This window comes from Peromyscus leucopus, chromosome 6 (assembly GCF_004664715.2).
Source record: "Peromyscus leucopus breed LL Stock chromosome 6, UCI_PerLeu_2.1, whole genome shotgun sequence".
NCBI lineage: Eukaryota > Metazoa > Chordata > Mammalia > Rodentia > Cricetidae > Peromyscus > Peromyscus leucopus.
In genome coordinates this window covers 60,846,374-60,859,754 of record NC_051068.1, presented here as the reverse complement: position 1 = coordinate 60,859,754, position 13,381 = coordinate 60,846,374, and the positions used below count along the sequence as shown (strand labels likewise).

Below are 13,381 nucleotides of genomic sequence, written 5' to 3'. Positions count from 1 at the left end.
TCCCTTTTTCCTGATACCTGTGTTTCCATTTTCTAGATTTTTGTTTGCTTTATGTGTACTTTTTCTTTCGTTTTCTTTCAGAGCTTTAGTGGCTCTGCATACCTAATGGGGAAACATGTTTAAAGAAACTGTAGTAATGTATGTATATTTAGTATGGCTTTATCATGGCTAGAGAAAGTTTATATTATCGTTCTTAAGATTGCCACGGATGCTGAGGCTTCAGTAACTAGTGCTTGGTTTATAGTTGTGTCCTCTCAGACCTTCTCACAAAGCCAGGACTCCTTGTGAGCAGGGCTTCTGTGGTTAACTCCTATCGAGGCAGAGCTACCAACCATAGTCTTCTGTAGTTTTCCAATGACCTTGAACTTCTTTAAGTTTTTACTTATTTTGGTTACTATATCTGCTTGATGTTACAATGTTCACCAACTACTGAGACCAAGGAAGTGTTAACAGAGAAGCCCTTCCACATTTGGTTCATGGTTGGTTTGGTTTGGTTTATGTGGATAAACACTGTCCCTGGGTTTAGTAATATGTCAACATATTTAGTAATAAGTCTTCACATGCACATTATCCTCTGTACTTAACTAGAAACAGACCTGGGTTAGCTAAAGACAGGTGTGAACATGCGGGTGTGAAGAGGAGAGAGTAGACAGGCAGGGCACACGACTCACTCTGGAGTGCGAGCACTGGGCAGTTATCTGCCAGGAGTCGGCAGTCTGCCGGGAGATGGTCAGTTTAGGGAGGCTCAGGGCTCCGTGGTGCTGACTGAGAAAGGATCCAGGATGTGCAGGGGATGTTTGCAGAAGCAGTCAGAACGCGAGTCTGCCGGCCGATGACTGACTAGGAACTTTCCTTTCAGGTGATCCCAGCAATGGGGAGAACTTCCTTCAGAATTATCTTCTTACCTACTGAAGAAGGAAGCACCGAGAGCTCCTTATTTATTAATACCTCCTCACATGGAGTCCTCTCCTATCATGTAAGTAACTTGGCCTTTGGCCATATCATTTGCCTGCTGATTTAGAGAACTTGACTATTTTTTTAAAGGACTCTTGGAGAGCTTTCCTATCATTTCATGTCATTAAACTATAACCTAGAGGGATGCTAAATCTATCAACTTCCACCCGTCTGCTTTGTGTGCCCCAGAACCCTCCCCTGCAGCCTGATAAAGCCTGGGTCTTTGAAGTGTCTTAGAATGAAGCCCAAACTATCTACCATACAGTTTTCTAGAACAAAACCTTGCAGGCTCTTCTCTCTCAGACAGGTGAGAGGGCTGCACTGAGAGCCACTCTGACACTTTGCCTGTCTACTCTTGCTCAGGAGTATTTCTATGGCAGTCTGTTCCTAGGGAGCTCCCCGTTCATATCACTACTCAAATCAAGATAGTGGGAAGGGTGTGTGAAAGATCATTTTGCTGCTGGTGTTAACTTGGTTAAGAACAGGGATCTTAACCCAAGTATGGTATTCGGGGCATCCTGAAGATGTGGCGCCGGGGAATCTAAGCATCAGATTTGGTTAGTTGTGCCTAATTCTCACCAGATTCCATTGAACACATCAGAAGAGGTGTCCCTGTGAGGGTTAGGTGTCATGAGGAACATTTAGTTTTCTGTAGATGAGGGTGGATGGTCATCAGGTGCGTGCAGACACGGCGTTCTGACACTGACAGAGGCATGCTTCTCTTGCTTCCCTGCAGGTATCTGGAGTGGGCACTCGCAGAGTCTCTACAGAAGGGTCTGCGGAGCAACTGCCGAACACATACTTTCTGCTTCCGCAGGTCCAAAGTATTCAGCTTTCACAGACACAGGTCATTTTAATAGAGCTACTTTGAACTAACTTGTAGAGTCTGCACAACCTGTTCTGTTTAACATTGTCAAATTAGGGCATGCCTCTCTTGATTTTGAAAAGTCTTGAAATATGGAAATAATAGATATATTCAAAGTGTCAGTGAATGAAATCTATGCCTCTCTCTCTCTCTCTCTCTCTCTCTCTCTCTCTCTCTCTCTCTCTCTCTCGTGTGTGTGTGTGTGTGTGTGTGTGTGTGTGTGTGTGTGTGTGTTGCTAGGCAAGTGCTCTTCCTCTGAGCTGGAGCCGGCCCTGCATACTTTCAACAACCTAGAGCTGCTACTTCACAGTTTATCTAGCCCTGTTGCTGCTCTGTAAAATGGCTCTATGTCTCTTTATTGTTAACCATTGGACTATATGCTTATGTTTCATTATTTTCCTTTTGCTCATCCATTTCCTTGGGGTATAATTTCACGATGAGGCTATAGTCATAGACCATGAGCTGTTTTACAGGGCTTATTAAATCTTACCAGCTGATTTTCAGGAGGACAGAAAGAACCACTTGTAGATGTAACCAACCATCTTATTAAATAAGAAACACAGAACCAATGTAAAAGAGAAAGCCGAGAGGTCAGAGCTCAGAGCTAAAATCTTACCCTTCTTCCTGCAGTGCTCCTAGCTTCCCGAAAGAGACCTATTTCCTGTGTGTATGTCTTTAAATAAATAGTCTTTCTGTTCTGCCTTCTCATTGGTTGTAAACCCAAACACATGACTGCCTCGTCACAGCCCTCTAGGTCTTAAAGGCGTATGTCTCCAATGCTGGCTGTATCCCTGAACACACAGAGATCTATGGGATTAAAGGCGTGCACCACCACCGCCATGCTCTTTCTATGGCTCTAATAGCTCTGACCCCCCGGGCAACTTTATTTATTAACATACAATTAAAATCACATTTCAGTACAAATAGAATACCACCATAACCACTAGAGCCACCAGCAGTGACAAGCCTCCAGAGATGTTTACGATCCTCTCTCTCTGATTCTTGCCCTAGCTGGTTATGGTTTATGGGAGGAAACACTTGGTTTTGGTTTGGTTTGGTTTTTTGAGAACAGGGGCTTACTATATAAGAGAAAGAATAGTGGAGTTAGAGAAAGAGAATAGTGGAGATAAAAAAAGACGGAATAGTGGAGATAGAGAGAGATAGAGAATAATGGAGATAGAGATAGAGAGGAACTGAATAGTGGAGACAGACAGACAGACAGAAAAATAGAATAGTGGAGATAGCAAGAGATAAAGAATAATGGAGATAGAGATAGAGATAGAGAGAAACCGAATAGTGGAGACAGACAGACAGACAGAATAGTGGAGATAGAAGAAACAGAATAGTGGAAGCTGGTGTGGTGGCTTTGAAATGTATGACAGACACTTGTGAATAGGGCCTGAGGGAGCTTGGAAGCTAGCATGGACTGTGATATGCTGATAGCCATCACAGGTCAATATGATAGCCATCATATGTCAATAGAGAGATGTATGTCCCTTCTGCCAGAGTAGAGGGAAATGACTCCTTTGGGGGACTGGGAACCTGGTTCACAAATTCCTGAAGGATGCTGGCTTTTCTCTAAACGATGAGCAATTCTTGTATAGTCCAGATTGAGCTTATTTCTGGATATGTGAACTGCCTGAGACCTAGCAGTAGCTACTATCCTTGTCTTGTCTCTGGATTTGTCTGTTCTCCACACTTACAGAAAGGAAATGTGGTCTTTTATGATTGGCATCTGTCCCTTAACACTTCCTAAATTTCATCCACATCTTCCTTCCTTTAAATTGCCAAATAGTTGGGGGCTGGAGAGATGGCTCAGAGGTTAAGAGCACTAACTGCTGCTCTTCCAGAGGTCCTGAGTTCAATTCCCAGCAACCACATGGTGACTCACCACCATCTATAATGAGATCTGGCGCCCTCTTCTGGCCTGCGGTCATACGTGCAGACAGAACACCGTATACATAATAAACAAATCTTTAAAAAAAAATTGCCAAATAGTATGTGCGTATGGGCTGCATCATACTGTGTGTGACTTCATCAAATCATAGACATTTGAGTTGTTTTTGGCTGCTATGAATGTTGCTGCTGTAGGCATTTGTTTGTAAGTTTGTGTGGAAATATCTTTTTTCTTCTCTTGGATCTTGTCTTAGCTTGCTTTCTACTACTGTGATAAGCACAGACCAAAAGCAACTTGGGGAGGAAAGGGCAGGAACAGAAAGCAGGAAACTAGAGGCAGGAACTGAAGCAGAGACCATGGAGGAGTGCTGCTTACTGGCCTGTTCTCCAAGGCTGGTGCACACCCTGGACCAGCCCAGGGGCAGCACTGAGTAAGGGGCCTGAGCTTTCCCACATCAGTCATTAATCAAGCAAATTCCCCCACAGACATGCCTACATGCCAGCCTGACTAGGGCACCTTCTTAATTGAGGCTCCCTCTTCCCAGATGACTCGAGCTTATGTCAAGTTGACAAAAACAAACAAAACAAACAAAACCACTAGCCAACACAGGTGCATATCTAAAAGTGCAATTTTGTTAAGTCACGTATTTTTAGGAACTGTCAAAACTTTTAAAAAGCTCAACGCCATGGTACAGCACCACCAGCAATGTTCCTCATCAACTTTGCCAACACTTCTTAGCTGTCGTCTGGTTTCTTTTAAAGACAGCCATCCTGGTGGCCGTGAAGTCCTTTGACTTGCATTTCCATAATGACTAAATCATAGATTGAAATTTGTGTATCGTTTTTGAAGAAGTGTCTATAGCTTGCTCTCCCTTTAAAAACTGAGTTATTTTGCATAGTGTGGGGTAGGATAGGGATGCATGCATGCCATGGTGGAGGTCAGAGGTCAGCTTCATTAAGTGTTCTCTCCTTGTACCTTCAAGTATCGATCTATCTCAATGCCCCCTCCTTTTTTTTTTTTTAAAGAAAAAACCCCCAAAATACCAGAGTTTTATGTAGACTAGGCTGGCTTTGAAACTCCCTCTGTAGCCAAAGATGACCCCGAACCTCTTGTCCTACCATTCCCTCCTGAACTTTGGAATGGTGTGTGCTCCACGGCCCAGGTACATGGTGCTGGGAGCACACCAAAGGCTTTCCGTAAGCTAGACAAGCCCCGATATAACGGTTCTATCCCTCTGCCTTTTCCTCATTTTTATGTTGTCTTCTTGTTTGTGAGAAGTAGAAGCTTTCTGTCCTAGAGGGTTGACTTTTATTCAAGTTCATGATTTGTAGTTTCTCCCAGTCTGTGGATGGAATCTTTTTTTTTTTTAAAGATTTATTTATTTATTATGTATACGGTGTTCTGTCTGCATGTATGCCTGCAGGCCAGAAGAGGGCACCAGATCTCATTACAGATGGTTGTGAGCCACCATGTGGTTGCTGGGAATTGAACTCAGGACCTCTGGAAGAGCAGCCAGTGCTCTTAACCTCTGAGCCATCTCTCCAGCCCGGATGGAATCTTTTGGTAGTATCCTTTGAAGCACAAAAGATACAGATTTTGATAAAGTTCAGTTTATCTGTTTTTCCCCCCCCCCTTTGGTTAGTTATATTTTTAGGATCCCACCTAAAAGATCCAATATTATGAAAATGTACTCCTATGTTTTAAGGCTCTTGTAGTTTATTTTTGTGTGTGGCCAGTTTGATTTCAGTTTCGTGTGTGGTGTGAGGAAGATTTCCGTACTCCGGGAGCCCCAGCCCCACCTGTGGAAAGGCGGTGTGCTCCCACACTGTTACCTCCACGGCCTTGTCAGCCCTCTCTCGTGTCTCTATGCAGATGCAGGTTTTCTCCTTTGCTTTTTGTTTAGGCGGGGATTTGTGGTTTTGCTTAAGTCGGCCCCTGTTGGACGTAGCCCTCTCCAAAGTCAGTTTGTCCGTCAGTCAACAAATAGTGTCCCAGTAGATAACTGGGCTGCGAACGAAGTGCACTGCCCCCACTCTGGTGCTGAGTGGCTTTTGAAGTCTGTAGGCAAAACCTTGACGGGAAGCGGCACTCACGTGCTGTTGAGACACCGGAAGGTGTTCTCCATAAGCCAGCAATTTCACTGTCCCTTATCTTAGTCATGATTCGGAAAAGAAAGTGTGCACAGTGTTTTTCAGGGCTTATTCTATATAGATACCCGACAGTAAAATCCTACAAAGCTTCAACCTAAGAAGGAGCTGGAATTCCTGAAGACCTGTCCCTACTGTAGTACGTCTACAGTCAAGCTGTTGGCTCGTGTGTGCGCGCCTCATGTTTGTGGGGCTGCCGCCGCCAGCTCCCCTGGCAGAGGATAGTCCTTAGTTTCAGTATGAAAATACTGTCTTGGGATTTAACTTCTGCTGATGGTGCTCGCCTAGGGTGGAGGGTTGTGCGTGGGAGGTCGTCATTCCTCCACGGGGCTCTGGGTGTGCACTGCTCACGACAGAATTGTGTTTTGTTGTTACTGTTTTGTTTTTCTGGTATTAGACCTAAAAGTTCCTCATGCACAAATAAAGAGTGAGATGTCTAGACAGAAATAAGTACATTGTCAACTTAAAAAAAATTGTTTCTTTAGTTCCATTGGAAGAGAGGTAACTTTATTATTTTAAGGAGAAATGTGAAGTTAAGAAATAAAATTATTTTATGTATCAATTAAGTTGTTATATAAAAACTGAGACCAAGATGATAGAGTGATTTAAAAATATTTTCAGTGTCATAAGAGATTCAGAGCCAGGCGGTGGTGGTGCACACCTTTAATCCCAGCACTCGGGAGGCAGAGGCAGGCGGATCTCTGTGAGTTCGAGGCCAGCCTGGGCTACAGAGTGAGTTCCAGGAAAAGGCGCAAAGCTACACAGAGAAACCCTGTCTCGGAAAAAAAAAAAAAAAAAAAAAAGATTCAGAATTTGTGTGTGTGTGTGTGTGTGTGGGGTGTGTGTGTGAAATGTGTCACTATGGTAGTGTGATCGGTTGCACACAGTGGGAAGCACAAGCTCCTTCGCTTTGTCACAACGCAAGGCCATCCCTGCCTAGGGCCCAGCAGTCCTTTCCATCCTTGGAGCTCCTGCCTCTTTCCTCGGAGCTCCTCATCCTTCCCAGAACACACCATTCCTTTCTACCAGCTCCTCCTAATGAGGTTTTGCCCTGTTCTAAGTGTTCCGATTCCAGATTTCAAGACCCAGTTCAAATGTAAGCTCCTTGTGAACTTCCCTGGGTCCTCAGTCAGCCCTGCGGCTGCTCTCCACAGCCCTGGGTCCATACCCTGTTGTAATACCCTCCCTCCTGCTTTTCCAGGGGGTCTCGCGGACAGGGCCCATGTTGTCTTTTTTAGAATGTCCCTATCAGCTCACTGTGTAGTGCATTGAAGGCCGCAGAGTTTTAAATAGAGAGGTGAGTCAATGGGAATTTGAGCCGAGATCCCCAAATAGCACATTTACCAGTCATTCCATCCAGGGGTGGCAGGACTTCACCTTTTCACCACACTGACTGGGTGACCTTCAGCAGCCTTACCACCACAGCAGGTGACAGTATTCTTATTTTAGAAATTGTTGAAGGACTTAGAGTTTAAATTACTTGGTTGGAGGTCAAGATTAGAGCTAGGATTGCAAATGACAACTGAATATGATTTAAACTTTTCCCCAAATGTAGTAAATGTCATAATGATTTTCCTCTATTGAATTATTCATGATACAGGAAAGAAAAGTGCCAATAATTTTTTTTTTTTGCAGCATTTTTATTATGGTAACAAAATAGAGACAGTTTAAAGCTCCACAGTGGAAAAAGGATTTGACCAATTGAATTGTCAGCTTAGCAGCATATTAGAGCTTCTTCCAGACTATGACTAGGAGGTCCACATGGAAACGGTTCACAGTTGTGTAATGTCCAGGGTTGACTGTGTGCTCTTGTGATGTGGCTTTGTTGTAGAGTGTGTGAATTGTGTGGTAGCTCACAAGAAGGCAACACTTTTGTTTATGTCTTAGTTTAGTTTTTATTGCTGTGATAAGCAGCACAATCAAAAGCAAGTTGAGGAGAAAAAGGCTTATATGGCATACATATCCCCGAGTCCACTGCAGGAAACCAAGGCAGGAACCTGGAGGCAGGAACTGATGCAGAGGCCGTGGAGGGGTGCTGTTTACTGCCTTATTTCTCATGGCTTGCCCGGCCTGTTTTTTTTTTTTTTTTTTTCTTCACCATCCAGGACCACCTGCTCAGAGGCATGGCATTACCCCCGTGAATTGACCTCGTCTGTATCAATTATGAATCAAACTGTGACTTACAGACCTGCCTACAGGCCAGTCTGATGGAGGCATTTTCTCGCTTGAAGTTCCCTTTCCCCAGATAACCCTAGCGTGTGCCAAGTTAGCAAAAATACTAACCAGCACAGTTTATCTGCAGTTCTTCATAATAAAAATAAGATTACATTATGGACTCTTCCTTTCCTCCTTCCAGCCCCTTTCAAACCTATGGCCTCTTTTTCTCTAGTTATTATGCTTATAAACATAAAAATATACACATAAATATACATATATACATAGAGCATGCTGAGCCTGTTTCGTTTTGCTTGTGTGTTTGTTTTCAGAGTTGACTACCTGGTGTTGAATAACCATTTAGGGGGCTCATCCCTGGGGAAGACCAGTTCTCCTTCTCTCAGCAGTCACTGATTGCCTGTAGCTCTTTGTTTAAGGGTTGCACCCCATGAAACACATTTAAAAAAAAAATCATTTTCTTCGTTGCCTTCTTGGATCTAAGCTGCTCGAACATGGAGAATGTTGTATTGATTTATTTGGTTAAAACAATTTTTGAAGCATGTGTTGTCCCAGTACCCACCACTTGTATTGTCTAAAACCCAATTATAAGATTATTTGGGAAATCTGGAGAAGTTACAATTAACGGGAATTCGTGGCATATAGTTGTACTACATGTGTGTATATGTATACACCTGTGCATGGTACCACACTTTTGTCTAAAGAGAGTATGTTTTCAAGATATGCTGTGATTGTTAAGATTATGAATTTGTAAGGAAACAAACCAGAGAAGTGAAAAGTGGAGGGTGGAACTGAGTTGGGGGGTGGGTTTCAGCAATGTTTGTTGTATGTGTGTGTGAAAAAAATCACACTGAACGCCACTGATAAATACAATCAATATGGGTTACTAAAAAAAAATTAGAAAGGACAGCCAGACATATGGCAAAGGTCACCGTTATTAGTACCTGTTGTCTTCTGTAATTTTCTATTTTGTGTATGGATGAGGGATGGTTCTCCATCAGTGATCTTGTTGCTGGACTGTGTGATGAAGAAACTTTCTCCAGATGAGTTACTCCTCATACGCCTCTGGCCAGGAGTCATTATCCTTTTAGAATTGACTCAGCCTTTGATATTGGTGCATGATGTCAAGCCTCAGGCCTGCCAGGAACAGGTGCTGGAGCCTCATGGGAGGGTGTCCAAGATGTTGCTGTTGGACTGCTTGCTACCTTCATGGGTGCTGATCTCTGTCAGCTCAGTATGACAGCCGAGTAGGGGAAGTGGTAAAACCAGTGTGGGGAAGGAGGCATGAGAGACTTTTCCACTCACAACTAGACAAGGGAGAAATGGAAAGGGCACCTTTTCCTTTAGAAATGTGCTGCACAAACCTAATCTATGATATGGAGGGGAACACAGAAAATGGGGAAAGGTCAAGGGCCCCATAGTGGTCTTGATCTCCTGACTATTGTACATAATAGGGAAAGGTCAAGGGCCCATAGTGGTCTTGATCTCCTGACTATCCTATGTGATTAATAGAATGGAATGAGCAGTTTAGGTAAGGGATGTTTATGTTTTTCTCTACAAGGTTATAAGCTGTATCAGGCTTTATGTCCTAACTAATAAGTGATACACTCTGGCAGTATTATGTGTAATGTATTGATGGAATAATAATTGAGTTCATTAATAGAGAATTAAATAAATAATCTTCAAAGGAAATGATAAGCTGTTTATGAAATTCTGGCCTACAGTTGTTTTTAACTGTTTTCAAATATTCATTGTATTGGAGTATTATAGAAGCTTCTGTTAGAAGGTGTAAAGCTGCCTCAACAACACTGTCTGGTTTTTTCTGACCAGTTCTGAACTTGCTGCATGTGAAGAATCAGGAGTTAGAAAACTGGGCACAGGGGGCCTGGGCATGGTGGAGGACTCCTTTATCCCAGCGCTCAGAAGGCAGAACTCTGAATTCCGGCCAAGACCCTACCTCAAAATAGAGGGGTGGAGAGAAGAAGGCCAGCAGTGCAGTCCTGGACAGCCTGGGTTAAGAGTTTGAGGCCAACCTGGGCTACGTAGTCACAAACAACATCAAACCAAAAGAAGAAAGTTGAGCAAAGAAGAATTAGAGAAATAGAAACATCTTAGCATGTTTATATGACTGAGGCATGTTCTCCTTTAATATCTGAGATGAGGTACTGTATCCCTGTCCCCAGGTTAGACCACCTGGGCCGGTGGAGGGCATTTTGCAGCTGAAGAACAGATTCCCTCACCCTGACACAGAAAAAAGCCACTGGTCTTCCCTACAGCACAGAATCCTAATCTGTTGCTCATGACTAGGAACCACTCTGCCTCCTGGGAAGGCAGCTGGGCCGAGAGAACATAGGCTGGGGAAGCGGTTCTTGTGATAGTCCTCCAGTTTTAGAGTCGGGGGCCAGTTGACATGCTGTGGACGTGGAGGAGGAGACCAGCCCGTGGGCTTTCGCCTACTGTGCCTGCCTCCAGCCTCAGAAGCAGCCCTTCCCTGTCTTTGGGTTAGAAAAACCCACTGGGTATGCTGAAGGTGACGCGGTGCCCAAGCTTGAACCAAACTTGTTTCCTTGTCTCCCATTCCCAGATCCTCAGCCTTGCCCGTCCAGTGACGTGTGGCACTAGTGGTAAGGACCACCTGCACAGTAATCGTGGTTCTGGGTTCTAGGAAGGTCAACTGACCTTCTTGTGCCTCAGTTTATCCACAAAATGGTAATAGTCCTTCCCGAATAGCTAATGATTAGATCGAGCTTAGAACTAGTTCTTGACACACAGCTAGAATTCATTCATCACAACTTTACATGCAGAGTTTGAATCTAAACCTTCTTTTACGAAACTCTCAGGGAAAATTTTCAAATTCCGAATTAGTCTTCTGGCAGGATGTGAAAGTTGAAGGCTATAGACCCATATCAAATTATCTTGGCCCATGAGTTCACAGACAAAGAATTTGAAGTCCTTCCTTGTTTTCTTTGTCTTGGCCAGAGAGCTTCTCCATGCCTGTGTGTGCAGCTGGGGAGCCTTTGGCGGCTACTTCCAGGGCTCCCTCTTCCTAGACTGTGTGCGGATCCCAGGATGAACCCTAAGGTTCCTCTGAGCCTGTCTTAACATCTAAAGTCCTAGTAGGATCCCCAAGAGTATCACAGCATCAACCTTAAGCCACTGAAACTGGAAAACATGCTCCTCCCCACTCTGTAGACCCCAGTCCTAAGCATCATTTTTTCCCAGTGTTTTTGACCTGTCAAAGACAGAAGGAGGATGGAGACAGCGTCTTGGTTCAGCTGATGGTTTCAAGTCCAAGACCTTTGCACATACTGCTTGGTGGGTGGGTATGACTGTTGGTCAAAAGGCTAATTGGGTACTGTGGAGTTGAGAGGAGCCGCCTATCAAGGAGGTGGCACCCGAGTCACTGGCCCCTCCTTCAGAGCTTGGCAGTAGCTAGGAACAGCATCTTGGTTCCTAGGTTTGGTTTCTGCTCCACTGCTTCAAGGGTTTGTTTATTCCTTGTGTCCTGTTTGCAATGCTCAACTGAATGGTGTCTAGACTCTGCAGCCAGCCAGTCAGGGGTAGGTGTGTGTGTGTGTGTGTGTGTGTGTGTGTGTGTGTGTCTGTCTGTCTGTCTGTCTGTCTGTCTGTCTGTCTGTCTGTCTGTGTGTTGCATGTTGCTCTCAGCAGATTCCTGGGTCAGTTGGAGTATGTGTGTCTGTGTGTCCCAGATGGGGAGTCCTCAGCCTCATGTTCTCTGTTCCTTCTCAGCAGATTTGAGCAAACTTCTTACATTGTGTGGGAAGTGATTTGCCTCTAGTGCTCTGGCTCTCTACCATGCCCATTATGAGCAAGTGTCTGTTACTTTAACTAGCAGGTAAACATGCTTGCTGCACAAGCCTGAGGCTCTGGGGTCAAATCCCCAGCAGTCCAGATGCCTGTAATGCTCCTGCTGTAGGGGTGGAGACGGGCAGGTCACTTGTGGCAGCCAGCCCCGTTCCAGATTCAATGTGTGACTGTCTGAAAGGCATTAGGTGGAGAGTGCTAGAGCAGGTGACCTGCTGTCTACCTCTGGCTCCCACACATGCGCTCTCCCCCCATTTTTTAATAAATTGAAAAGAGGAGGAAAGACTGACTTTGACTGGCGTTTTCAACCTATGAACAACATGTTGAGCAAGGCAAGAAGGTGTGCCATGGCCCCTGTGTAAGTGGTGAAACAAAACAAAGCTGTTCACCTCATGGTGGTCAGGAAGAGGAGAGGGGGTACGGGGGGGGGGGGGGGACGGAATGGGACAGCCAAATTGTTTGCATAACGTAGCCCGCTTGCATTTGGGTTGATCCATCTCCTTGTCTAAAGGTTACCTCACTCTAGACTGCCTGCATCCGTCCTTCAAGATTTCTGGAAAATTTGAGGGAGGGGTAGTAAATTGTACGTTGTCCCCCCTCCCCTCCCAGACTTTGGGTTCTGAACTAATTGTTACATTAGATGAAAAGAATTTGAAGTATTTTAGAAACAAAATACTTCTCTTAGAAACTGAAGGAGTGAAGGAAAGGCGTTTCCTCCTCAGCTTTAATGGGGGAAAAGCCACTTTCCACAAACATCTAAATTATTTGTTGTGGAATTAAATGAAGGAAGTACATTAATTATGAATGAACAAATAGAAGTAAACCACCTCTCTCTTCTCTGGGCCTAGTCATCCCCAATCTGAGGATAAAAACTAGTGGTGGGGACGAAACAGAGTGACTGTTTAATATCGGGGAGAAACAGCCGCGCCTGTCTGTCTGTCGTACACTGAATGAGAGTTGGTCATAGGATCCGAGAGTTGTATGTAAGGGGCAGGGCCCGGGATAGCTCTCACTTTGTACAAGGCCCACTCCTCAGCAGACTCAGTTGTAGTACCCCATGTGTTTGGGCTGCCAACTGGAATGTCCCACGGCCGTACAGAGCTTGCGTTCATACTGATAGGCATGTTGGCAGAAAAGAAGCTACGGAAGGTGTCTGAGAAAGATAGGTTGTGAAGCTGGGGCTTTTCAGGGCAGCTTTCATTTGGAAACCTTGTTTCAAGTGCCTTGTTCATGTGCTGCGGATGATTGTACTTGGTCATCTTGTGGCTCGCTGCTGTTGGGAGAAGTTGTCGAAAGGACTTAAGGCTTTACCACTCTCTTTCTTATCTTATTTCACAGTCTCAGAACTTCATACTCTTTTTTCCCTAAATGTCTCAGCAAGAGAACTGAGATGACATCAGATCTCAGTTCCTTAGTCCCTTCCACTCCTTTACTATGAAACCTCGAGGCTCTGTACAAGGTGGTTTTAGCATTTCTGCTTTCTTGAGTGCTGTATCTTGGAATGGCTTTTAAAATCTTATG

General features: G+C 44.5%; 1 protein-coding gene across 4 annotated transcripts in view; it reads left to right on the top strand.

The window, feature by feature from the left end:
- The window catches only part of Tmem131l (transmembrane 131 like), a 145,183-nt gene that overhangs the window by 80,829 nt on the left and 50,973 nt on the right, over positions 1-13,381 (top strand). For 3 of the 4 annotated variants that reach the window (XM_028894287.2, XM_028894288.2, XM_028894289.1), the window contains exons 6-7: positions 860-976; positions 1,691-1,801. In XM_028894287.2, the coding sequence (XP_028750120.1) occupies positions 860-976; positions 1,691-1,801 (228 nt within the window). The remainder of the gene's footprint in view (positions 1-859; positions 977-1,690; positions 1,802-13,381) is intronic. The other variant, XM_037206687.1, reaches the window with a different exon arrangement.